At 47.2% G+C, this 24,713-nt stretch overlaps 1 protein-coding gene across 1 annotated transcript in view; it reads right to left on the bottom strand.

Moving 5' to 3' along the window:
• Positions 1 to 24,713, bottom strand: part of zdhhc2 (zDHHC palmitoyltransferase 2) — a 233,055-nt gene that overhangs the window by 106,262 nt on the left and 102,080 nt on the right. The window contains exons 2-4 of the mRNA XM_072496849.1: positions 9,061 to 9,087; positions 7,178 to 7,272; positions 2,677 to 2,797 (exon numbers count right to left, since the gene is read on the bottom strand). Of these exons, the coding sequence (XP_072352950.1) occupies positions 2,677 to 2,797; positions 7,178 to 7,272; positions 9,061 to 9,087 (243 nt within the window). The remainder of the gene's footprint in view (positions 1 to 2,676; positions 2,798 to 7,177; positions 7,273 to 9,060; positions 9,088 to 24,713) is intronic.

The following is a 24,713-nucleotide window of genomic DNA, read 5'->3' as shown; positions in this document are numbered from 1 at the left end:
GACTTTAATCCTATCCCGGGATAGGGATAGGGTTAAGGCGTGGGCTCATGTAGGGTGCTCTTCCAAGGACCAGTGCAGACTCGATGGGCCGAAATGCCTCCTTCTGTACTGTAAATTCTATGATTCTATGATGATTCTATGATTAGCGTACATCCCGGGAGCAGGGTTCTTGCGAGATTGAACCTGGGAGCGAGAGTGTTAACACCGATATTAGTGACTCTGTGCCTCTGCATGAGTTGTCCTTGTTAGCTGCCAATAAACACTATGGGCGGGATTCTCTCAGCCCAGGGCTAGGTTGGAGAATCCCCGCGACCGGCGCGAATCGCGCCACGTCGCCCCAACGCCGGCACGTGATTTTCCGCAGAGCGGAGAATCGGCGCCATTGGCGCCAGTGTGGTTGGCGCAGCGCCGGTTGCAGGCCGCTCCACGCGGCCGGCCCGCCAATTCTCGGGCCGGGATGGGCCGAGCGGTGCTCGTGGAAACGCCGAGTTCTGCCATCCACACTTGCTCTCAGCAGGAACTCAGCGTTGAAGGGTCGGGTGGTGGCCTGTGGGTGGGGGAGGGGGCAACCCTGGGGGGGGGCTCCGATCCCAGGGAGGGGCTCCGATGTGGCTTGGCCTGCGATCGGGGTCCACTGATCGGCGGGCCGGCCTCCTTTCTTCCAAGCCGGCCCCTGTACTCCTGTGCCATGTTGCGTCGGGGCCGGCACAGACAAGGGAGGCACCGCGCATGTGCGGAAATTGCGCTGGTGGGACTATGCATGCGCGGGTTCGCGCCGGACCCACTGCGCATGCGTGCATCCCCCGGCATCCATTCCACGGCCGGATCAGCTGCTGGGGCGACGTGAACCGCTCCAGTGTTGTGCTGGCCCCTGTAGGGGCCAGAATTGCTGATCCTGGGGCCGTGTTGTTTCCGACGGCGTCAACGCTTAGCCTCAGAATCAGAGAATCCCATCCTTTGTTCTCCATCACTATTGTCTACCTGTTGTTGCCTCGAGCCACCACGTTATGGTTGTTCTACTTAAAGCAGGATGATAAAGAGGAAATGTAACTTGAAAATTCTGAAGGTCTTTGATCGAGAAGGTTGGGTGAAACTATTTTCTCTGGCAATATTAATTCCAATAATCATACGTTGAGGAAGAATGAGTTTGAACCTCGCCTGTAACTTAACTCCTGTTTATTTCCAAGACAGCGAAGCAAAGTCACAGGCTCTCCCCGCTCCTCCTAGACTCTCAGGACGAACAGGTTTATATACTCTTACAATGATTTCTTAATCCTTCCCCAATTAGAGACAGTTGTGCTTTATTAGAAATTAAAAGCATGCATTTCACTGCAACACAAATTGAACATGAACAAGCAAGAGGGTCAGTAACCAGTGGTCATTTAATTAAAATAATTGCCATAGAGGTGGAGGGAGACTGACAAGTATTTTTCTTTAAATACAGAGTTAAAATTTGGCAATAATTTATGGTAATTTGAAGTACAAGTTGAATAATGTGCAGCAATTTACTGAATTAACACCAACCAAGCTTTTGTTCTGACATTCTTCAACAGAACTTCCAGCACCATCACTATCACACCTTTGTGCCATTAGTGCCACTGCACTGCATACTCCAAAATTAGATTCATGGGACATGTACTGTCTATATGGAAGATATGTTGATGACAACAGTCTTCTGTAACAAATCAATTGATTTCAAAGAGGACAGAGTGATTTCTGGAAGAAAACCATGAAACCTCTTTTGCAATATGTTAAGTCATATGGTTCCATCTTCCCTTTTTGAGCCGCATGTTCCTGTTTTTGTGAACTGTGTGAAATGTTAAATATAGATTAATACAGATATAGGGGTGGGGCAGTGGCACAGTGGTTAGCACTGCTGCCTCACAGTGCCAGGCACCCAGGTTTGATTCTGACTTGGTTGACTGTCCATGTGGAGTTTGCACTTCCTCCCCGTATCTGCATGGATTTCCTCCGGGTGCTTCGGTTTCCTCCCAAAGTCCAAAGATCTGCAGGTTAGGTGGCTTGGCCATGATCAATACATGGGATTACGGGGATAGGGAGAGTGGGCCTAGGTAGAGAGCTCTTTCGGGGGGGGGGGGTTGTGCAGACACGATGGGTCAAACTGCCTCCTTCTACACTGTAGAGTTCTCGGGATTCTATAGATAGTATACTAAATTTCAACATTTACAAACAACCAGACCTGAACCTATGATGTGATGTTTTTCCCTCCCTGCTGTTATCCTGTGGTATTGACTTTGGTCTTGGTAAAAGCTGGCAAGTTAAATGTGTATGCTTTTGGAGGGGGACCAATGGTTTCAACCCTGAGAAAAGTTTTGTGAGGATGAATTCATAAATTCTGCAACCCCAATTGGCACTCATTCAACGGGGATTTGAGTTGGAGATGTTGGTTACAATACTATAGTGCCAATTCATTAACCTGTCAGTCACACTCCCACCAAAGAAGCAGATGATTGCTGTTAAGAGATGAATCTGCTAATGTGACTTGAAATTCGGCTCAAAATTAATCTGATCATTCTTTAGTTGAACTGCTTCCTATTGCAACCTTCAGCTGTAACCTTCCTTTCATCAGATACTTTTCCTGGTTTCAATATGCATTAAAACCCAAATCCGGCTGCTATTTTTTTGTTGTTGCTTGTGACAGTACTTGCTGTTTACCTCCAGACAAGGTTCTAGTGTAGATGGGTAACTCCTTGGCCATTCTCCTAAGGACTTCCTGTTGACCTTCACCTCGGTCTTCACGTTCTATTTGTTCCCGATCTGTGTATGACAGATGGAACTGTGGATATAGATAAAAAAGATAAAAATTAAAACAAATATATTTAAAATTGACCAGAGAGCTTCTTTGAAACCTAATTTCCACCACTTAATTTATGGTGGATCAATTTGGCCGTAAACTCCAATAGTATTAATTTATGTTCTGTGATAGGTACTTGAAGAAATCCAATTCTGAATGACAGAATTACAACTTTGTGAAATAGTTTTATGATTCCAAAGTGCTTATTTAGATTTCTTCAATGTGCCTCAACCATAAGTATTTCCAACGATTGGCCCAAATAAACAACTGTGGTGGGCTTCTGCCAGGCTTCCCTGGTTGTGTTGGCAGGATTCACAAAGGACCAAAACCAACTGCCTCTCTGCTGCAGCTAACCAGGAGGGCTGCATTCTGAAAAAATAATAGGGTTGGAGAATGAAATCAATTTATCATGATCGATTGCACTCTGTTTAATTTTTAACGTCTCCTGTCCAAGTAATGTTGGAATCCAGTAATCCTTGCATCATGCACTGTTACAGTGGTCACGACAGAAAATAATGTATGGTCACACTTTATCATTACCACCACTTTCCATATGCCCACCTACATTTTGAAGGCCTACATTAAAAGCTTGGTGTCATGCCCAATGGAAAGTTCCAGAAAGAATGGCAATCAGTGAGACAACTCCCAATTACTCGAAGACAGGGGGAATGGGTGTGGATAATCAAGCACAACTTTGGACATATAATTACAGTGGCAGACTGTCTCTCAGACTGACTTTCTTATCATCATTGTGTAATTTGCTATTTCATCCATCAGATTTATTGGGAGAACGTTTCAATTTTCAAGTTTTGATTTTTATCAGATGTACTAAAAAAATAAAATGTAAGATTTGGTGAGGGCTTTCATAAGGTTTTCACTCAGAGAAGTAGAACATAAATTTTTTTTGACTGTCATGTGTAAGTGTTAATGCAGCAGTAAATGACTTGTAGTCATGAGTTCAATCACATTCATGTCAGCAATCTTTACACTGCCAGCATTTTTACTTCCTGCTTTATTTACAGAATTACTTTGCTGCTTTTCCATGAAGGAGTTTTTAACTTTCAATATTTTGGCTGTTACAATAGCCAGTAATTGGTGGTGGTCAGGTTCCAGCAATTCTGGAGGGAAAATGGGACCCAAAACAACCTTGGTTGGTCGAGACCCTATTGTATTCAGACCTGGAAGCCTTCTCTTCGGTCCATCTGCAACCGGCTCACTCGGGCATCTCTCCAACCCATTTTCCTCTTTACCCCTGTTGCTTTACATTCTTGCCTTAAATTAATGACTGTGCAATTATTGAGTTTGCCAACTTTTCTATTTAATGAACATAGATTTCCATGAATAACCTGCAATTGCTGATGTTCATTTCACATCACTGTGTCAGGGTAAAGGATGTCACTGAGAGGGTGCAAAATATTGCACCAGAGAAGGGGGAAAAAACCCTGAAGTCATACAGCACGTCTGATCTTATGACTTAATAGGAAATGGGTTGTGGTCCTAAAGTCAGAATTAATAAATGGTGGGAAGAAGTTAAAGATCAGGGACCCCCAAAGAGAGTAATCATCCCAATTATACGGATTGGCAGTTTTAGTACAGAAGAGCAGGATGACAAAAAGAGTTAATGTGTGCCTGGAGAAATGTTGCAGGAGAAGAACTTCCAATTCCTGGGGCATTGGGGCAAGTTCTGGGGTAGGAGGGATCTACAGAGATGGAAAGGTTTCACTTCAACAGGCCTAGGGCTAATGTTCTTGCATCGAGGTAAACAAATGCTATGATGGAGGGTTTAAACTTATTTGGCAGGAGGAGAGGTGCCATGAAATTTGCATTAAAAATGAGCTAACAGGTGCATGGCATTCTGGAGAGACAAACGGCATTAGAATAAAGACTAGTTAGGAAATAAGAGGGGCCAGGCTGAGAGGAGGGGAAATTTGCAGGCCAATTGCAAAAACATGCCAGAACTTTAGAGCAGTGATAATGAGGGACTTCAAATATCAACTTGGAAAATTATTATAAAGGACAAAGAGTTGGAGGATTGGCTGAATGGCTTCCTTCTGCATTGTAGAGATTCTATAATTCTATGTGAAAGTGGTGCAAGAGTACTGGATGAATTCAAATGTTACAACCTGTTCAAAAAAAAAATACAGAGGAATAAATCCAGCTTCTGCAAGCTAGTCAGCTTGATGTTGGTGATGGGAGGAATCTTTTACACAATAATCTAGAACAAAATGAATGGTTTCTTCATAAGATGTGGGGCAGCACGGCAGCACAGTGGGTAGCACTGTTGCTTCACAGCTCCAGGGTCCCAGGTTCGATTCCCAGCTTGGGTCACTGTCTGTGTGGAGTCTGCACGTTCTCCCCGAGTCTGCATGGGTTTCCTCCGGTTGCTCCGGTTTCCTCCCACAAGTCCCGAAAGACGTGCTGTTAGGTGAATTGGACATTCTGAATTCTCCCTCTGTGTACCCAAACAGTCTATCCCTCAATGCCAGCAAAAATAAAGTACTGTACACACACCTGTCAGCATCAACGGGGCCGAGGTGGAGGTAGTTAGCAGTTTCAAATTCCTAGGAGTACACATCTCTAAAAATCTGTCCTGGTCCACACACATCGACGCTACCACCAAGAAAGAATAACAGCACCTATACTTCCTTAGGAAACTAAGGAAATTCGACATGTCCACATTAACTCTTACCAACTTTTACAGATGCACCATAGAAAGTATCCTATCTGGCTGTATCACAGCCTGATATGGCAACTGCTCGGCCCAAGACTGGAAGAAACTTCAGAGAATCGTGAACACAGCCCAGTCCATCACACAAATCTGCCTCCCATCCATTGACTCCATTTACATCTCCCACTGCCTGGGGAAAGCGGGCAGCATAATCAAAGGCTCCTCCCACTCGGCTTACTCACTCTTCCAACTTCTTCCATTGGGCAGGAGATATAAAAGTCTGAGAACATGCACGATCGGACTCAAAAATAGCTTCTTCCCTGCTGTTACCAGACTCCTAAACGACCCTCTTATGGACTGACCTCATTAACACTACACCCCTGTATGCTTCACCCGATGCCGGTGTTTATGTAGTTACATTGTGTGCCTTGTGTTACCCTATTATGTATTTTCTTTTATTTCCTTTTCTTTTGATGTACTTAAAGATCTGTCGAGATGCTCGCAGAAATAATCTGTTGAGCTGTTCTACTTCGAATAGAGAAGTTTAAGGGATAAATGATAGAGGTGTTCAAAATCATTAGATGCTAATGATCAGTGGACACGGGTTTAATGTAGTTAGCAGAAGAACTCGAACTGGGTATAAGAAAAAAAAAATTGATGCAATAGATTTTTATCATCAGAATGTACTGTTTGAAAGGATTGTGGCAGATTCAAAAATGGGTTGGATTTTGTGGTCAGAGTACCCAATTTCGTCTGTGCCCGATACCGGGGCAGCGTGCACGGTGCCTTCATCCTGACACACTCGATGGTTCCTGACACCTTCAAGGCACAACCCCAGGTGAGGTGTTGGCTACTGGACGACAGGGGTTATCTGCTGCGATAGAGTCTGATGACGCCTATCCGGAGGCCACTAACTGAACCGGGCAGAAACCCGCTACTATGACGCCCAAGCAGCAATTAGGGCGTGATCCACAGGAAATAGAAGGGAATTGAGGGAGTTGGGAAATGAGCAGGAAAGTGGAGTGGAGGTCGAAGATCAGCCATGATCATCCTGAATAACGGAAGAGGTACAAGAAACCACATGGTCTACTCCTACCCATATTTCTTGTGGAAAGATTGGTGCAAAAAGGGAGAGTCTCTTAGCAGAGAACAATATTTACATTGGAGCATTGTTCCATGCGCCCCAGGGAAAATAATAAAAACACTCAGTGAACTTTGCAGACAACTAACTTCATAGAAAATGTATGCACGAATGAACTGCAACTAATCTAAATGAGTAATAATGGATAGCTATAGATTGTATTCAATGCTGTATCATAAAATGCGACAAAGCTAAAAGTTGGAATTTCAGAAGAAAGCTGCAGTAACAACCATTTTTCAGCATATTACTGGCATCATGATTGGATGCAGCATAAAACCCGACAAAAAGGCAAGCATATGAAGAACAGATTATTTTTTTCTTTATTCTTTAATGTAAATAGTGAAAAACATAATAAAGTTATGTTAATATGCAAAATTTCACAAAGGATAGGGGGGGGCGGGGGGGGGGGTTTCTGGCCGTTCTCAGCCGTTCTTCCTTTCCCACTGGTGGCGGGTGGTGGATTCAATGGGAAGTCCCATCGACTGAAGCAGGCCCAGAAGATCCCATTGCCGGCAAACTGAAACCCCCCCCATTGTTTTCTCCTCATGCTTACCTCTTTGCTCGGATTCATTGGCTTTGTAAAGATGGTTTTCCAGTATGACCACAAGAACATGATGAAAAGCAAATGATAAAATACAAGGCAGACAACTAGAAGAAACAAAAGAAACACAAACATGATTCAGTTTGTTTAATAAAATACATATCCAGATGATTAAGCAGATCTTTAAAGGTAAACTATCCTAAAAGGTCAAGATTAATTCTGATGCTCTGATGATGAATAAAAACAAAATCAATTTCTAACAGAGTGTTTCAGGTTTAAAAAAAAGTAAAATAAAGTCGCCATACTCCCAGATGACCATAGGCTGCTTCCTACTTTGAGGGGGAGAGCTGACTGGTGGTGGTTTAACCTGAGGGTCACCACACCTGGGGGCCGGTTGGCTGGACAGCTAGTTTGTGATGCAGAACAAAGCCAACAGTGTGGGTTCAATTCCTGTACCGGCTGAAGTTATTCATGGAGACCCCGCCTTCTCAACCTTGCCCCTCACCTAAAGTGTGGTAATCGTTCTTCCACATTCCCTCAACCCGGAATCTACCTCACACCCTACTCCCCAACCAAATACTTCCTCTATACCACGACTGCCCTCTAAAATAAGAAAACACAACAACCATAATAAATTTCTTCTCATCTCAGTCCTAAATTATTGTTCTGTTATCAAGACTGTGTCCCAGTGTTCCTGATTCCCCAGCCAGGGGAAACAACCTCTCACCATTTACCCTGTCAAACTGCTTTAGAATTTTGTATGTTTCAATGAGATTCCCAGTCGTCCGATCCTCCCTTAATCCTTCATCTAAACTCTCTAGATCCAACCCTTCACTTTGTCATCTCATGTGTCAATCACAGGATTGATCACTTCCTTCTATAACTTTCCAGCTGCATCACACATTCCCCTCCCAACCCTACTTCCTTTTGTGTCCACGCCGGGAAAAAAAGTCCCTCAATTTCCTTACCACTGCATTTTCCTCTATGGATCATCTCTAATCCAGAACTTGCATCTTTCTCTGGTTTTTCTTCTATTACCCCTCATGCCCTCTCCAGGCTCATTTTGTCCATTAGATTCACCTTACTGTTCCCTCGACCCTATTACCACTCAACTGCTGGCTTCTATGTTAGTTGACACTGATAACAATTCGCTCTCCTTGGGTACTATACACCCACCCTTAATTGCTGCAGTGTTGGGTTTTCGGACAGGGATAGCAAGGCTACAGAGTGGCACCACCTGCCACACATACAGAGCGGTCAGAATTTCTGGATTAGGGACTTTAAATTATCCTGAAATGTGGACTTGTTTACCCACGTGGGAGAAGATTTCCCCTCCGTGCTATTCAGTGAGCATGAGTATAATAAAGGTAATTATAAATTCACGCAAATATTGAACAACTCAAAACTTCCCTGAGGAACTGCCCTGGATGCTGGTGTACTGGTTGAGAAGATGACATAGATTGAACAATGTTCTGGATAGTTTTGAAACATTTCTGAGTATGTGTAATAAATTTTTTTAGACAGTGACATTGTACTCCCAAAAGCCTTTTGAGCAGCTTTGATTCCTTAAGGCAAGGATCTTAAGAACACAAATGGGAATTAGCATGTTGCAGTTGAATAAGCATCTATGAGCTCTAATTGTAAATTAATTAATGAAATAATACAGCTCAGAATATCAGTCCTGATTTTAACTAAACACATCTGGTGAGAATGTATCAGTTTTGAATTGATTACAATGTTATTATTGTATTAAAAAGAAAATATAAATCCATTGGGAGGTTAATAATTGTCTGACCTAAATTCGCCCCCTTCCTGCCTGATGTTTCAGGTTAAAATCAGAGAAACCTTTTTATATTCTACAGTCTTGTATGACAAATTAGGAACCGAACACCTACCTTTTTCACCAATATTTTTCATGGACACTGTCACAAAATGAAAAAAAGATAGATTAGAAAAAAGACAAAACAGATTATAAAATATGCATGTATTGTGTATATCATTTAGGGCTTCTTTAGAGTTTTATTGAACAAGGTATCTCCCAAATGTCCTGATGTTTATCCTCACCCCTCAGCTGGCAAGTTAATTGTGCTGGAGGTTCCTGGAGGTGTGAAGTCGGGTTCCCAACCTGGGTTTAAGGCTAAACCCATTGTTTTAGTTATGCATTTCTTCCTCCTCTGCCAACTTTATAGGTGGAGATTTATAGGCATGGATTTTTGTCTGAAGGCAAGTTCTCTGTTCAGGCAGTAGAGTTGGGCATTGTGAGGTCAGGAAACTTGGAAGAATTGGCTTCCCAAATGCGTGTGGTTCTTAGCTGGTGGGACAATTATGAGATTTGTCAGGTTATTATATATTAGGACTGTAGTTTTAAGTTTAGGGTAAATGAAGGGGATCATGTAAGCTGTTCTGCCATTTGCCTGACAGTAACACTGGGTGGTTTCTTTTTTAGAAATCAAAGGTAGACTGAGATTGTTTTACTGAGAAGATGATGCATGGTATTTAAGCTTGGAGACAATGGCAGTAGTCTCCGAGTTTACAATGAATAGTCTCGGAGCCTCCTAAAGCTGCAGAAAAATGTTGAAGATACCAGGTTATAAACAATTGTGCTGTGAACTGTTAATTTACTTCCGAGATGAAAGAGAGTTACAATCAAAGAAAGCTGATTAGCATTTAGACCTAAATGCATCATACGTACAAACCAAGTAGAGTAGGAGGAGGCCACTCAGCTCCTTGAGTGTGCTCCAACATTTAACATGATCATGACTGATCTGATTTTAACCTCAGCCCCACATTGTTGCTGACCACCGATATGGATGGGGGGGGAGGGCGCGTGGGGTGGGGGGTGGGGGGGGGGGGCAGTCGGGACTGATTAGAGGGGGGGGGCGTGCTGGGGGAGAAACCTGCTTCAAAATGCCAAAGCTGAGGAGTTCAGGAAGATTTCGTGGGAAGGGGAAGGAAGTAAACAAGTAACCAATTGGCTGGGGTTTACTGGTAGCTTGTTGAACCAGGAGGACTCACTCCTACTCCTCCTAGCTCACAAGTAGTGTTGCAAAGGCATTTGCATTATGGATTCAACCCTTCTCATCTCTTTGCTGCTGCTCGGTTTCCAGAGGCCTCGGAAATTCAGCCAACATGAGTTGAAAACAGAAGGCAATCAGCCTTTTTATCATATTTAAATGCCCAACCTGTGTTCCAGCGAATGGATTATAGTCATAGAGTATAGAAGAGGCCCTTCAGCACATCGAGTAAAGAGTAAAAGCCCATGGGATACAGGGCACTGTGGCAAACTGGATAAAAAAGTTGCCTTGGTAACAGGAAACAGGGTAATGAAATGAAAATGAATGAAAATCGCTTATTGTCACGAGTAGGCTTCAATGAAGTTACTGTGAAAAGCCCCTAGTCGCCACATTCCGGCGCCTGTTCGGGGAGGCTGGTACGGGAATTGAACCGTGCTGCTGGCCTGCCTTGGTCTGCTTTAAAAGCCAGCGATTTAGCCCAGTGAGCTGCCTTGCAAATGGAAAGTTGTTCCAAGTAGTGTTCCACAGGGCTCGGTGTTGGGACCCTTATTGTATGTGTTATATATCAATGATTTGGACATGAACGTGGGAGGCACGATTGGGTAATTTGCAGATGACACAAAGATTGGCCGAGTGGTGGACAGTGTAGAGGATAGCTATAATCTCCAAAACGATATAGATGGACTGGTGGAGTCTGTGATAGAGCGGCAGATAGAATTTAACTCACAGAAGTGTGAGGTCATGTATTTAGGAAGGTCAAACAGCTATAGGGCGTACACAATAAATGGGAATATACTAAGAGGGGTACATAAAATGAGAGATCTTGGTACACAAATACACAGGTCCCTAAAAGCAGCAGTTCAAGTAGACAAGGTTGTAAAGAGAGCAGAAAGAATGTTCTCCTTCATTGGCAGAAGTATAGAATTTAAAGTAAGGATATAATGTTAGATCTGCACCTTAAGAGCTGTTAGCTACAGGGCTATGGACCGGGTGCAGGAAGGTAGGATTAGAAAGGGCACCTGGGTGTCCTCGGGCTGGCATGGACAAGATGGGCCAAATGGGCTCCTTCTGTGCTGTAACATTTCTATGATTCTATGGAGACTGCATCAATGATACTTCACTAAATCTACACTAATCCCACTTCCAGCACTTGGCCCATAGCCTTGAATGTTGTGACATTTCAAGTGCTCATCCACAAACCTTATAAAGGTTGTGAAGTTTCCAGCCTCTACTACCCTCACAGGCAGTGTATTCCAGACTCCCACCACCCTCTGGGTGAAAAGATCTTTCTTCAAATCCCCCATTAACCTTCTGCTTTTCACCTTAAAATTATGCCCCCTCATTATTGACCCTTCAACGAAGGGGAACAGCTGCTTCCTATCCACCCTGCCCATAGCTCTATGATCTTGTATACCTCAATCAGGCCTCGTCTCAGCCTTGTCTGCTTCAGTGAAAACAGCCCAAGACTATCAGCCTCTCTTCATAGCTCAAATGCTCCATCCCAGATAACATCCTGATGAATCTCCTCTGCACACTCTCCAGTGCAATCACATCCTTCTTATAATGAGGCAACCTGAACGGCACACAGTTCTCGAACTGTGGCCTCACCAAAGTTGTGTTCAGCTCCAAAATCCTCCCTGCTCTTATAATCAATGCCACGACTGATAAAGCTAAGTGTCCTGTATGCCCTATTACAATTTGTTTAGAAAATATTTTATTGAGGCATTTATAATTTTAACATTTTCACATTTAAAAAAAACAGAGAGATCCAACACACACACAAAAACCACCACAATAACATCCGCAACTCCCCCCCAGCCCTAAACCCGGACTACCCATACATTAGATTCCTGCCCTTATTCGTCACTTCCATACCCCCCCTTTCCTGCCCCCCATCCCCTTCCCCTGCTGACGGTCAATTCTCCTTGAAGAAGTCAAAGAACAGCTGCCACTTCCGAGTGACCCCCTGTACTGAACCCCTTAAGGCAAACTTAATTTTCTCTAACATAAAAAACCCTGCCATGTCACTGGCCCAAACACCCGACTTTAGAGGCTCCGAGTCCCTCCATCCCAACAGAATCCGTCTCTGGGCCACCAGGGAGGCAAAGGCCAAAATACTGGCCTCTCTTCCCCCCCCTGGGCTCCTGGATCTTCCGACACTCCAAATAGTGCCACCTCTGGACTCAGAGTCACCTTCCCTCCCAGGACCTCTGACATGACATCTGAAACTCCCTGCCCAAATCCCCTCAACCGCAGACCCGCCCAAACCATATGTACATGGTTCGCAGGACTTCCCCCACACCGGTCCTCCACCTCCTCAAAAAACCTGCTCATCCGGGCCATAGTCATATGAGCCTTGTGAACCACCTTGAACTGGATCAGGCTGAGCCTGGCACATGACGAAGATGGATTGACTTTCCTCAGAGCCTTCTCTCATAACCCGACTTCCAACTCTCCTCCCAGCTCTTCCTCCCATTTCCTCTTAACCTCCCCAATTGGAACCCCTTCCCAGTCCATCAGTTCCTTATATATTTCCGAGACTCTCCCCACCCCAACCCATGTTTTTGACATCACCGTATCCTGTAGTCCCCTTAGTGGGAGACGAGGGAAACCCGGGACCTGCCTCCGAACAAATTCCCACACCGGCAGGTAACCCATTCCCACCCAGCAACTCAAACTCCTCCTCTAGGCCCGGGAAACCCTCCTCAGTGAAGAGATCCCCAAATCTCTCAACTCCTGCCTGCTGCCACCTCCTGAAGCTCCTGTCCCGCCCCCCCTGGAGCGAACCAGTGATTATCACAGATCGATGACCACACCGACCACCCCTCCAGTCTCATGTGCTGCCTCCATTGTCCCCACATCCTTAGGGCTACCACTATCACTGGGCTTGTGGAGTACCGAGCAGGCGAGAACGGCAGAGGTGCCGTTAACAAAGCCTTCAGACTCGTACCCTTGCAAGAAGCCGTCTCCACTCGCTCCCACACCGACCCCTCCCCCACTACTCATTTCCTAACCATCGATATATTAGCCGCCCAGTCGTAATTAATAAAGTTCGGAAGGGCCAAGCCCCCCTCCCCTCGCCCCCGCTCAAGAAGGACCTTCTTGACCCTCGAGGCTTTCCCGGCCCATGTGAAACCTGAGATCGCCGCATTCACCTTCCTAAAAAATGCCTTAGGGATGAAGATTGGAAGGGACTGAAGCACGAACAGCAATCCCGGGAGGACTGTCATTTTCACAGTCTGTACCCTCCCTGCCAGTGACTGCGGGAGCACGTCCCACCTACGGAAGTCCCCTTTCATTTGTTCAATCAAACTGCCCAAATTTGGTTATGAAGCTGACCCCAGTCCCTTGCCACTTGAATCCTCAGGTACCTAAAACTCCCTCCCACCACTTTGAGCGGCATCTCCCTCAGTCTCCTCTCTTGCCCCCTTGTCTGGATCGTAACACCTCACTCTTGCCCATATTCAGTTTGTAACCTGAGAACCTACCAAATTCCTCCAGTAATCCCATAATTCCTGCGATTTCCCCCCAACGTGTCTGTTATATAAAGGAGCAAATCGTCCGCATAGAGCGAGACCCTATGTTGCACTCCCCCCTCTCATTATCCCCCGCTAAATGTTCAATGCTCTCAGCGCCACTGCCAGAGGCTCTATGGCCAGGGCAAACAGTAGTGGGGAAAGTGGACACCCCTGTCTCGTCCCCCGGCACAGGCTAAAATATTCTGATCGAACCCGGTTTGTCCTTATATTCGCCACCGGTGCCTGATATAACAACCGGACCCAATCCACAAATCCCTTCCCAAACCCAAACCTTCCAAGGACATTTCACTCCACCCAATCAAAGGCCTTTTCTGCATCCATGGCCACCACCACCTCGACCTCGCGCCCTTCCGCAGGCATCATTGTTACATTTAGCAGCCTCCTAATGTTGGATGTCAGGTGTCGCCCCTTAACAAATCCCGTCTGGTCCTCCCCTCTTACCTCTGGAACACAATCCTCTATGCATGTGGCCAAAATCTTTGCCAGTAACTTCGCATCCACATTTGACAGGGAGATTGGCCTATAGGAACCACTCCGGATCCTTATCCCGCTTCAAAATAAGGGAATAAAGGAAATCAATGCCTCCTATAACGTTGGGGGGAGCACTCTCAGCTCTTTTGACTCATTAAAAGCCTTTACCAGGAGGGCCCCAACAGCCCAGAAAACTTTTTAATGAACTCAACCAGGTGTCCGTCTGATCCCGGGGCTTTACCCGATTGCATCGCCCCCAACCCGTCTATAACCTCCCCAAGCCCAATTGGGGCTCCCAAATCCTCCACCAACTCCTCATCTATCCAGCCCCCCAAAAAATTGCTTCATACCCTCCTCCCCGGCTGGGGGTTCCGATTTATACAATTTACTATAAAACTGTCGAAACACGTCATTCACCCCCGCTGAATCCAGAACCATCTTCTCCCCTGTATCTCTCACTTTCCCAATCTCTCTAGCCATCTCCTGTTTCCTCATCTGGTGCGCCAGCATCCTGCTGGCTTTCACCCCATATTCATACACCGCCCCTGCCCTATTATCCTTAACTACTCTATTACCCTGTTGCTTGCCCATCTTCTCTTAAATGTATACTAGGATTGCTTTATATATTACTCACCTAACTATGAAGTAGAATGCTAGATATGTTTGGGACCACAGAACAATTCTGCATTCATTAAAAAATATATATATTTTTATTGGCATTTTTCAATTTTACAGGGCGATACTTTTAACATACTTTTCGGCGGGAGAACAGCTGGTGAGTCAGTTTCAGCGGGAGCAGTGCGGAAGTGGCTGCTGGGAGGTAAGTCTGTCCTTTAAAAGTTCTTGTCTTTGCAGGGGCAGGCCAGTCGATTTCGGCGGGAGAACAGCTGGTGAGTCAGTTTTAGCGGGAGCAGTGCGGAAGTGGCTGTTGGGAGGTAAGTCTGTCCTTTAAAAGCACTTGTCTTTGCAGGGGCAGGCCAGTCGATTTCGGCGGGAGAACAGCTGGTGAGTCAGTTTCAGCGGGAGCAGTGCGGAAGTGGCTGCTGGGAGGTAAGTCTGTCCTTTAAAAGCACTTGTCATTGCAGGGGCAGGCCAGTCGATTTCAGCGGGAGAACAGCTGGTGAGTCAGTTTCAGCGGGAGCAGTGCGGAAGTGGCTGCTGGGAGGTAAGTCTGTCCTTTAAAAGCACTTGTCTTTGCAGGGGCAGGCCAGTCGATTTCAGCGGGAGAACAGCTGGTGAGTCAGTTTCAGCGGGAGCAGTGCGGAAGTGGCTGCTGGGAGGTAAGTCTGTCCTTTAAAAGCACTTGTCTATGCAGGGGCAGGCCAGTCGATTTCGGCGGGAGAACAGCTGGTGAGTCAGTTTCAGTGGGAGCAGTGCGGAAGTGGCTGCTGGGAGGTAAGTCTGTCCTTTAAAAGCACTTGTCTTTGCAGAGGCAGGCCAGTCGATTTCGGCGGGAGAACAGCTGGTGAGTCAGTTTCAGCGGGAGCAGTGCGGAAGTGGCTGCTGGGAGGTAAGTCTGTCCTTTAAAAGCACTTGTCTTTGCAGGGGTAGGCCAGTCGATTTTGGCGGGAGTGGAGCTGGCTGGTTAGTCAATTTCAGCAGGAGCTGAGAATTTTTTTTTTTTTTAAATTAGTGTTTTAGGCGGGAACAGGAAGTCGACCCGTGGACGTCTGGGAAGACCCTCACCAATAAATTCTGGTGGAGAGGAAACCCGAGACACTACACGTGTAGTGTCTCCCACCCGCCCTCCTCCTCTAACCTAATAATAAAACCCATTGGTCTGAGGTAAGTACCATATTTTATTATATTATTATTATTTTTTATAAAAAATTTAATTTAGTTGTTAGCCAGATCTTGGTAGAAAGTTAGAGGAATGGCAGGGAAGGGAGTGCAATGTTCCTCCTGCAGGATGTTTGAGGTGAGGGATGCAATTAGTGTCCCTGCTGATTTTACCTGCAGGAAGTGCTGCCATCTCCAGCTCCTCCAAGACCGAGTTAGGGAACTGGAGCTGGAGTTGGAAGAACTTCGGATCATTCGGGAGGCAGAAGGGGTCATAGATAGCAGCTTCAGGGAATTAGTTACACCAAAGATTGGAGATAGGTGGGTAACTGTAAGAGGGGCTGGGAAAAAGCAGTCAGTGCAGGGATCCCCTGCGGTCGTTCCCCTGAGAAACAAGTATACCGCTTTGGATACTTGTGGGGGGGGGGGGACTTACCAGGGGTAAGCCATGGGGTACGGGCCTCTGGCACGGAGTCTGTCCCTGTTGCTCAGAAGGGAAGGGGGGAGAAGAGCAGAGCATTAGTAATTGGGGACTCTATAGTCAGGGGCACAGATAGGAGATTTTGTGGGAGCGTGAGAGACTCACGTTTGGTATGTTGCCTCCCAGGTGCAAGGGTACGTGATGTCTCGGATCGTGTTTTCCGGGTCCTTAGGGGGGAGGGGGAGCAGCCCCAAGTCGTGGTCCACATTGGCACTAACGACATAGGTAGGAAAGGGGACAAGGATGTCAGGCAGGCTTTCAGGGAGCTAGGATGGAAGCTCAGAACTAGATCAATCAGAGTTGTTATCTCTGGGTTGTTGCCCGTGCCACGTGATAGTGAGATGAGGAATAGGGAGAGAGAGCATTTAAACACGTGGCTACAGGGATGGTGCAGGCGGGAGGGTTTCAGATTTCTGGATAACTGGGGCTCTTTCTGGGGAAGGTGGGACCTCTACAGACAGGATGGTCTACATCTGAACCTGCGGGGCACAAATATCCTGGGGGGGAGATTTGTTAGTGCTCTTTGGGGGGGGGGTTTAAACTAATGCAGCAGGGGCATGGGAACCTGGATTGTAGTTTTAGGGTAAGGGAGAATGAGAGTATAGAGGTCAGGAGCACAGATTTGACGTTACAGGAGGGGGCCAGTGTTCAGGTAGGTGGTTTGAAGTGTGTCTACTTCAATGCCAGGAGTATACGAAACAAGGTAGGGGAACTGGCAGCATGGGTTGGTACCTGGGACTTCGATGTTGTGGCCATTTCGGAGACATGGATAGAGCAGGGACAGGAATGGATGTTGCAGGTTCCGGAGTTTAGGTGTTTTAGTAAGCTAAGAGAAGGAGGCAAAAGAGGGGGAGATGTGTCGCTGCTAGTCAAGAGCAGTATTACGGTGGCGGAGAGGATGCTAGATGGGGACTCTTCTTCCGAGGTAGTATGGGCTGAAGTTAGAAACAGGAAAGGAGAGGTCACCCTGTTGGGAGTTTTTTTTATAGGCCTCCTAATAGTTCTAGGGATGTAGAGGAAAGGATGGCGAAGATGATTCTGGATAAGAGTGAAAGTAACAGGGTAGTTATTATGGGAGACTTTAACTTTCCAAATATTGACTGGAAAAGATATAGTTCGAGTACAATAGATGGGTCATTTTTTGTACAGTGTGTGCAGGAGGGTTTCCTGAAACAATATGTTGACAGGCCAACAAGAGGCGAGGCCACGTTGGATTTGGTTTTGGGTAATGAACCAGGCCAGGTGTTGGATTTGGAGGTAGGAGAGCACTTTGGGGACAGTGACCACAATTCGGTGACGTTTACGTTAATGATGGAAAGGGATAAGTATACACCGCAGGGCAAGAGTTATAGCTGGGGGAAGGGCAATTATGATGCCATGAGACGTGACTTGGGGGGGATAAGGTGGGGAAGTAGGCTGCAAGTGTTGGGCACACTGGATAAGTGGGGCTTGTTCAAGGATCAGCTACTGCGTGTTCTTGATAAGTATGTACCGGTCAGGCAGGGAGGAAGGCGTCGAGCGAGGGAACTGTGGTTTACCAAGGAAGTGGAATCTCTTGTTAAGAGGAAGAAGGAGGCCTATGTGAAGATGAGGTGTGAAGTTTCAGTTGGGGCGATGGATAGTTACAAGGTAGCGAGGAAGGATCTAAAGAGAGAGCTAAGACGAGCAAGGAGGGGACATGAGAAGTATTTGGCAGGAAGGATCAAGGAAAACCCAAAAGCTTTCTATAGGTATGTCAGGAATAAGCGAATGACTAGGGAAAGAGTAGGACCAGTCAAGGACAGGGATGGGAAATTGTGTGTGGAGTCTGAAGAGATAGGCGAGATACTAAATGAATATTTTTCGTCAGTATTCACTCAGGAAAAAGATAATGTTGTGGAGGAGAATGCTGAGCCCCAGGCTAATAGAATAGATGGCATTGAGGTACGTAGGGAAGAGGTGTTGGCAATTCTGGACAGGCTGAAAATAGATAAGTCCCCGGGACCTGATGGGATTTATCCTAGGATTCTCTGGGAGGCCAGGGAAGAGATTGCTGGACCTTTGCCTTTGATTTTTATGTCATCATTGGCTACAGGAATAGTGCCAGAGGACTGGAGGACAGCAAATGTGGTCCCTTTGTTCAAAAAGGGGAGCAGAGACAACCCCGGCAACTATAGACCGGTGAGCCTCACGTCTGTAGTGGGTAAAGTCTTGGAGGGGATTATAAGAGACAAGATTTATAATCATCTAGATAGGAATAATATGATCAGGGATAGTCAGCATGGCTTTGTGAAGGGTAGGTCATGCCTCACAAACCTTATTGAGTTCTTTGAGAAGGTGACTGAACAGGTAGATGAGGGTAGAGCAGTTGATGTGGTGTATATGGATTTCAGCAAAGCGTTTGATAAGGTTCCCCACGGTAGGCTATTGCAGAAAATACGGAGGCTGGGGATTGAGGGTGATTTAGAGATGTGGATCAGAAATTGGCTAGCTGAAAGAAGACAGAGGGTGGTGGTTGATGGGAAATGTTCAGAATGGAGTACAGTCACAAGTGGAGTACCACAAGGATCTGTTCTGGGGCCGTTGCTGTTTGTCATTTTTATCAATGACCTAGAGGAAGGCGCAGAAGGGTGGGTGAGTAAATTTGCAGACGATACTAAAGTCGGTGGCGTTGTCGATAGTGTGGAAGGATGTAGCAGGTTACAGAGGGATATAGATAAGCTGCAGAGCTGGGCTGAGAGGTGGCAAATGGAGTTTAATGTAGTGAAGTGTGAGGTGATTCACTTTGGAAGGAATAACAGGAATGCGGAATATTTGGCTAATGGTAAAGTTCTTGAAAGTGTGGATGAGCAGAGGGATCTAGGTGTCCATGTACATAGATCCCTGAAAGTTGCCACCCAGGTTGATAGGGTTGTGAAGAAGGCCTATGGAGTGTTGGCCATTATTGGTAGAGGGATTGAGTTCCGGAGTCGGGAGGTCATGTTGCAGCTGTACAGAACTCTGGTACGGCCGCATTTGGAGTAGTGCGTACAGTTCTGGTCACCGCATTATAGGAAGGACGTGGAGGCTTTGGAGCGGGTGCAGAGGAGATTTACCAGGATGTTGCCTGGTATGGAGGGAAAATCTTATGAGGAAAGGCTGATGGACTTGAGGTTGTTTTCGTTGGAGAGAAGAAGGTTAAGAGGAGACTTAATAGAGGCATACAAAATGATCAGGGGGTTGGATAGGGTGGACAGTGAGAGCCTTCTCCCGCGGATGGAAATGGCTGGCACGAGGGGACATAACTTTAAACTGAGGGGTAATAGATATAGGACAGAGGTCAGAGGTAGGTTCTTTACGCAAAGAGTAGTGAGGCCGTGGAATGCCCTACCTGCTACAGTAGTGAACTCGCCAACATTGAGGGCATTTAAAAGTTTATTGGATAAACATATGGATGATAATGGCATAGTGTAGGTTAGATGGCTTTTGTTTCGGTGCAACATCGTGGGCCGAAGGGCCTGTACTGCGCTGTATTGTTCTATGTTCTAAGTGGCGTACCTGGTATTTACATGTTGTACAGTTTCTTATCTACATACATATTTCTTAACATACATTCTCCCCATCCCCCCCCCCCCCCCCCCCCCCCTTCCCTGTCCCCATGTTGGTAGCCCCCTTTTCATTCTGGGTGTCCTAGTGCTGAGCTCCGCTCCTCTTTTCTGCGGCAATAGTCGTGCAAGACGTGGCTGTTTCCCTGGGAATGTAAAATAATGTCGGGTGTGCTCCGGCCGAATTTAAAATGAAGGTGAAAAGAATACAAAGGAGAATTATTAATAACTTAAAATGAAAACAGTCACGTGGCAACAAGATAGGAAAAAATAAGACAAACGCACCAAAAGGCAGTGCAAATGATTGTGCATTGGCAGAAAATAGGGCCTTAGGCAATCAAGGTGCAATCAAGTTCAATTGATTTGCAAGGAGAAAAATTGTGCCTCAGGCTGATAGGCCTCTGAAGACGAACAGCAGTTTTGGAATGTGAAAGTGGACATATTCAGTGATTTCAGAGGTAATTATTAACTGCTTTTTAATTGCTACATGTATTAAATCCATGATTGAAAGTAAAAACAGGGGTTGGAACCACTTTAGGTAATAAAATAAACTCAATTGCTTTTCTGTGGTGATCTGTATTTCAGGGAGTTGGTATGTTATGGTGCTTCTTTGAGAATAAGAAAAGTATGGCGCTTCCATGTCTTTTGCTATAGATAGGATTAATGCAGTGTTTCCCACCTCCTGAGGTCCCCCCTGGTTTAGTCCACCAGCTTCGTTAAGTTCCACTTATGACGCCCCTTCCATTCCCTCGCTACCTGAATACCTAAATACCTAAACCTATCCCTCGCTGCCGTAAATGGCATCCCCCCTAAATTTGCCCGCCGTCCCAGCTCATTCACCGGGAAAACCTCGCTTTTCGCTACATTCAGTTTACACCCCGAGAACCCTCCAAACGTCCCATTGTCCTTCCATAAGACATAGGGGCAGAATTAGGCCACTCGGCCCATCAAGTCTGCTCCGCCATTCAATCATGACTGATATTTTTCTCATCCCCATTCTCCCGCCTTCTCCCCATAACCCCTAATCCCTGGAAAGGGCGGAAAGGAGCCTTCGGTACCTTTGGATCCAAATAGCTAGGAGTTGGTGGGCCCTACATAAACTGGATCTGACGAGGCTGGTGGACCAGATGGAGGAGGACTTCAAAAGATGGGACATGTTGCCGCTCTCGCTAGCGGGTAGAGTGCAGTTGATCAAAATGGTGGTCCTCCCGAGGTTTCTTTTTGTGTTTCAGTGCCTTCCCATCGTGATCACCAAGGCCTTTTTTAAGAGGGTAGGCAGGAGCATTATGGGGTTTGTGTGGTCGAATAAGACCCCAAGGGTAAGGAGAGGGTTTCTTGAGCGCAGTAGGGACCGAGGAGGGTTGGCGCTGCCGAATCTGGGGGGCTACTACTGGGCAGCAGCAAATGTGGCGATGATCCGTAAGTGGGTGATGGAGGGAGAGGGGGCGGCATGGAAGAGGTTGGAGATGGCGTCCTGCAAAGGAATGAGCCTGGGGGCGCTGGTGACGGCACCGCTGCCGCTCTCGCCGACAAGGTACACCACGAGTCCGGTGGTGGCGGCAACGCTAACGATCTGGGGCCAGTGGAGACGGCACAGGGGTGCAATGGGAGCCTCGGTGTGGTCCGCGATCAGGGGTAACCATCGGTTTGTCCCGGGGAGGATGGACGGGGGGTTTCAGAGCTGGCATCGGGCGGGGATTAGAAGAATGGGGGACCTGTTCATTGATGGGACGTTTGTGAGCCTAGGGGCACTAGAGGAGAAGTTTGGGCTACTCCCGGGAAATGCTTTCAGATACATGCAGGTGAGGGCGTTTGTGAGGCGGCAGGTGAGGGAATTCCCGTTGCTCCCGGCACAGGAAATTCAAGACAGGGTGATCTCGGGCATATGGGTTGGAGAGGGCAAGGTGTCGGCGATATACCAGGAGATGAAAGAAGAGGGGGAGGCGTTGGTAGAGGAGCTGAAGGGCAAATGGGAGGAGGAGCTGGGAGAGGAGATTGAGGAGGGGCTATGGGCTGATGCCCTAGGTAGGGTTAATTCCTCTTCCTCGTGTGCCTGATACAATTTAAGGTGGTTCACAGAGCGCACATGATGGGGGTGAGGCTGAGTAGGTTCTTTGGGGTAGAGGACAGATGTGGGAGGTGCTCAGGAAGTCCGGCGAACCATGTCCATATGTTTTGGTCATGCCCGGCACTGGAGGGGTTCTGGAGGGGAGTGGTGGGAACAATATCTAAGGTGGTGAAAGCCTGGGTCAAGCCAAGCTGGGGGCTAGCAATATTTGGAGCAGTGGACGAGCCGGGAGTGCAGGAGGCGAAAGAGGCCGGCATTCTGGCCTTTGCGTCCCTAGTAGCCCGGCGAAGGATCTTGCTAATGTGGAAAGAGGCGAAGCCCCCCAGCGTGGAGGCCTGGATAAATGATATGGCTGGGTTTATCAAGCTAGAGAGGATAAAGTTTGCCTTGAGAGGGTCTGCGCAGGGGTTCTACAGGCGGTGGCAACCGTTCCTACGCTATCTCGTGGAGCGTTAGAGGAAGGTTGGTCAGCAGCAGCTACCCGGGGGGGGTGGGGGGGGGGGGGGGGGGGGGAATGTCTTGGCGAAAGGGGGGGGGAGGGAGGGGGGGTATTTGAGCAAGATAATACATGAAGGATCTGGAAAACTGGCATGTACGGGAGGAATCCAATGTACAAAGTTTTGTAACATATCGTTTTACCATGTTTTTGTCTTGCTATGTGCGTTTTCTTTCTATTTGTTACGAGGGGGGGGGGGGGTTTGTTTGTAAGGGTGAAAAATTGTGTTAAAAATTTTAATAAATATATATATTTTTAAAAACTTAAAAAAAAAAAAATTTAGAGTACTCAAATCACTTTTTCCAATTAAGGGACAATTTAGTATGGCCAATCCACCTCCCCTGCACATCTTTGGTTTGTGGGGGCGAAACTCACGCAAACATGAGGAGAATGTGCAAACTCCACATGGAGAGTGACCCAGAGCCGGGTTTGAACCTGGGACCTTGGTGCCGTGAGGCAGTAGGGCTAACCACTGTGCCACCATGCTGTCCTCTGCCTGCTCTTAACGAAGCCTGTTTGACATTCCGCAACCACTCCCGGGACACAATCCTCCATGCATCCCGCCAATAACTTAGTCAATTCTTTCACATCCGTGTTCAATAGTGATAGCCTGCATCATCGTCTCCGGCTACTCCCTCTTCTCCAGCGCTTCAGTAAACGCCCCCAACAGATGTGGTGCCATGTCCGTCACAAATTCCTTATAAAATTCCTCCGGGTACCCATCTGGCCATGGGGCCTTCCCGGACTTCATACCCCTGATACTATCCAGCACCTCCCTCAGGTCCAGGGGCTCCTCCAATGCCTGCCTCTTTGCCTACTCCACCTAGGGAAACTCCAGCTCATCCAGAAACCACCCCTGTCCACCTCCTCTCCCCCCGGGTCCGCCTCGTAGAGTCCCTGGTAGTACTCCCTAAATGCCTCACTTATCCTCCCTAGCTCTGACACCACATCTCCAGCCCCAGTCCGTATCTGCAATATTTCCCTGGACGCAGCCTGCCTCTGCAGCTGGTGCGCCAGCATGCAGCTCGCCTAGCCCAAACCGCTCCAGAACATCAAAGAGATACTTCCACTCGACTCTGTCGAATGCCTTTTCTGCATCCAGGGAGATGATCATCTCTGGTCAACCTCGCGTCAACATTGAGCAGTGAAATGGGTCTGTATGATCCGCATTCCGTTGGGTCTCTGACTTTTTTGGGTATCAGTGATATCGTGGCCTGTGTTATCGTAGGAGGCAGGGTGCCTCTCACACGTGAGTCTGCGAACATATCCCTTAGGTGTGGGGCCAGGGCTGGCGCAAATTTTTTTATAGACGTCGCCGGAAACCCATTGGGTCCCAACGAACTTCCCCACCTGCAAGGAGCTGATGTTCTCCGTGATCTCTCCGAGATATATTGGTGCTTCCAATTCCCCCCGCCTATCGTCACCCACAACTGGCATCGCCAATCCATCGAGGAACCATTTCATCCCCGCGCCCCTATAGGGGGGTTCGGAGCTGTACAGCCCTCGGTAGAAGGTCTCGAAGACTCGGTTGATCTCTTGTGGCCCGATTACCAGTCTGCACCTGCTATTCTTTACTTGGCTTATTCTCCCTTGCAGCTGCCTGCTTTCTCAGCTGGTGAGCCAATCGGCGGCCAGCTTTGTCTCCGTGTTCGTAGAAGGTCCCCCGTGTCTGGCTGAGTTGGTACACTGCTTTCCTAGTGGATAGCAGGTTAAAGCCCATTTACAGTTTTTCCTCTCTGCGAGCAGCCCTACGGTCAGGGCCTCAGAATATTTTCTGTCGACCTCCAGGATGGAGTCGATCAGTTGTTGCCTGGCCGTCCTCTCTTCCCTGTCTCCACGTGCCTTTTGGGTATAATTTCTCCCCTAATCACAGCCTTCAGTGCCTCCCAGAATGTGGGAGGTGAGACTTCCCCGCTCTGGTCATTACTAATGTACTCTATGATCTGTGATTTTTTTTGGCAGGAGGCTTTGTCGGCCAAGAGGTCCGTGTCCAGCCTCCGTGTGGGACACTGGGCTCGACCCGTCTCCAACCTCACATCCATGTAATGTGGAGCGTGGTCGAAGATGACTATCGCTGAATATTCCGCCTTTGCTATTCCTGGAAGCACCGATTTCCCCACTGCAAAGAAGTCGATCC

The sequence above is a fragment of the Scyliorhinus torazame genome, chromosome 3 (genome assembly GCF_047496885.1).
Source record: "Scyliorhinus torazame isolate Kashiwa2021f chromosome 3, sScyTor2.1, whole genome shotgun sequence".
NCBI classification, from domain to species: Eukaryota; Metazoa; Chordata; class Chondrichthyes; order Carcharhiniformes; family Scyliorhinidae; genus Scyliorhinus; species Scyliorhinus torazame.
This window is presented reverse-complemented; position numbering and strand designations above follow the sequence as displayed.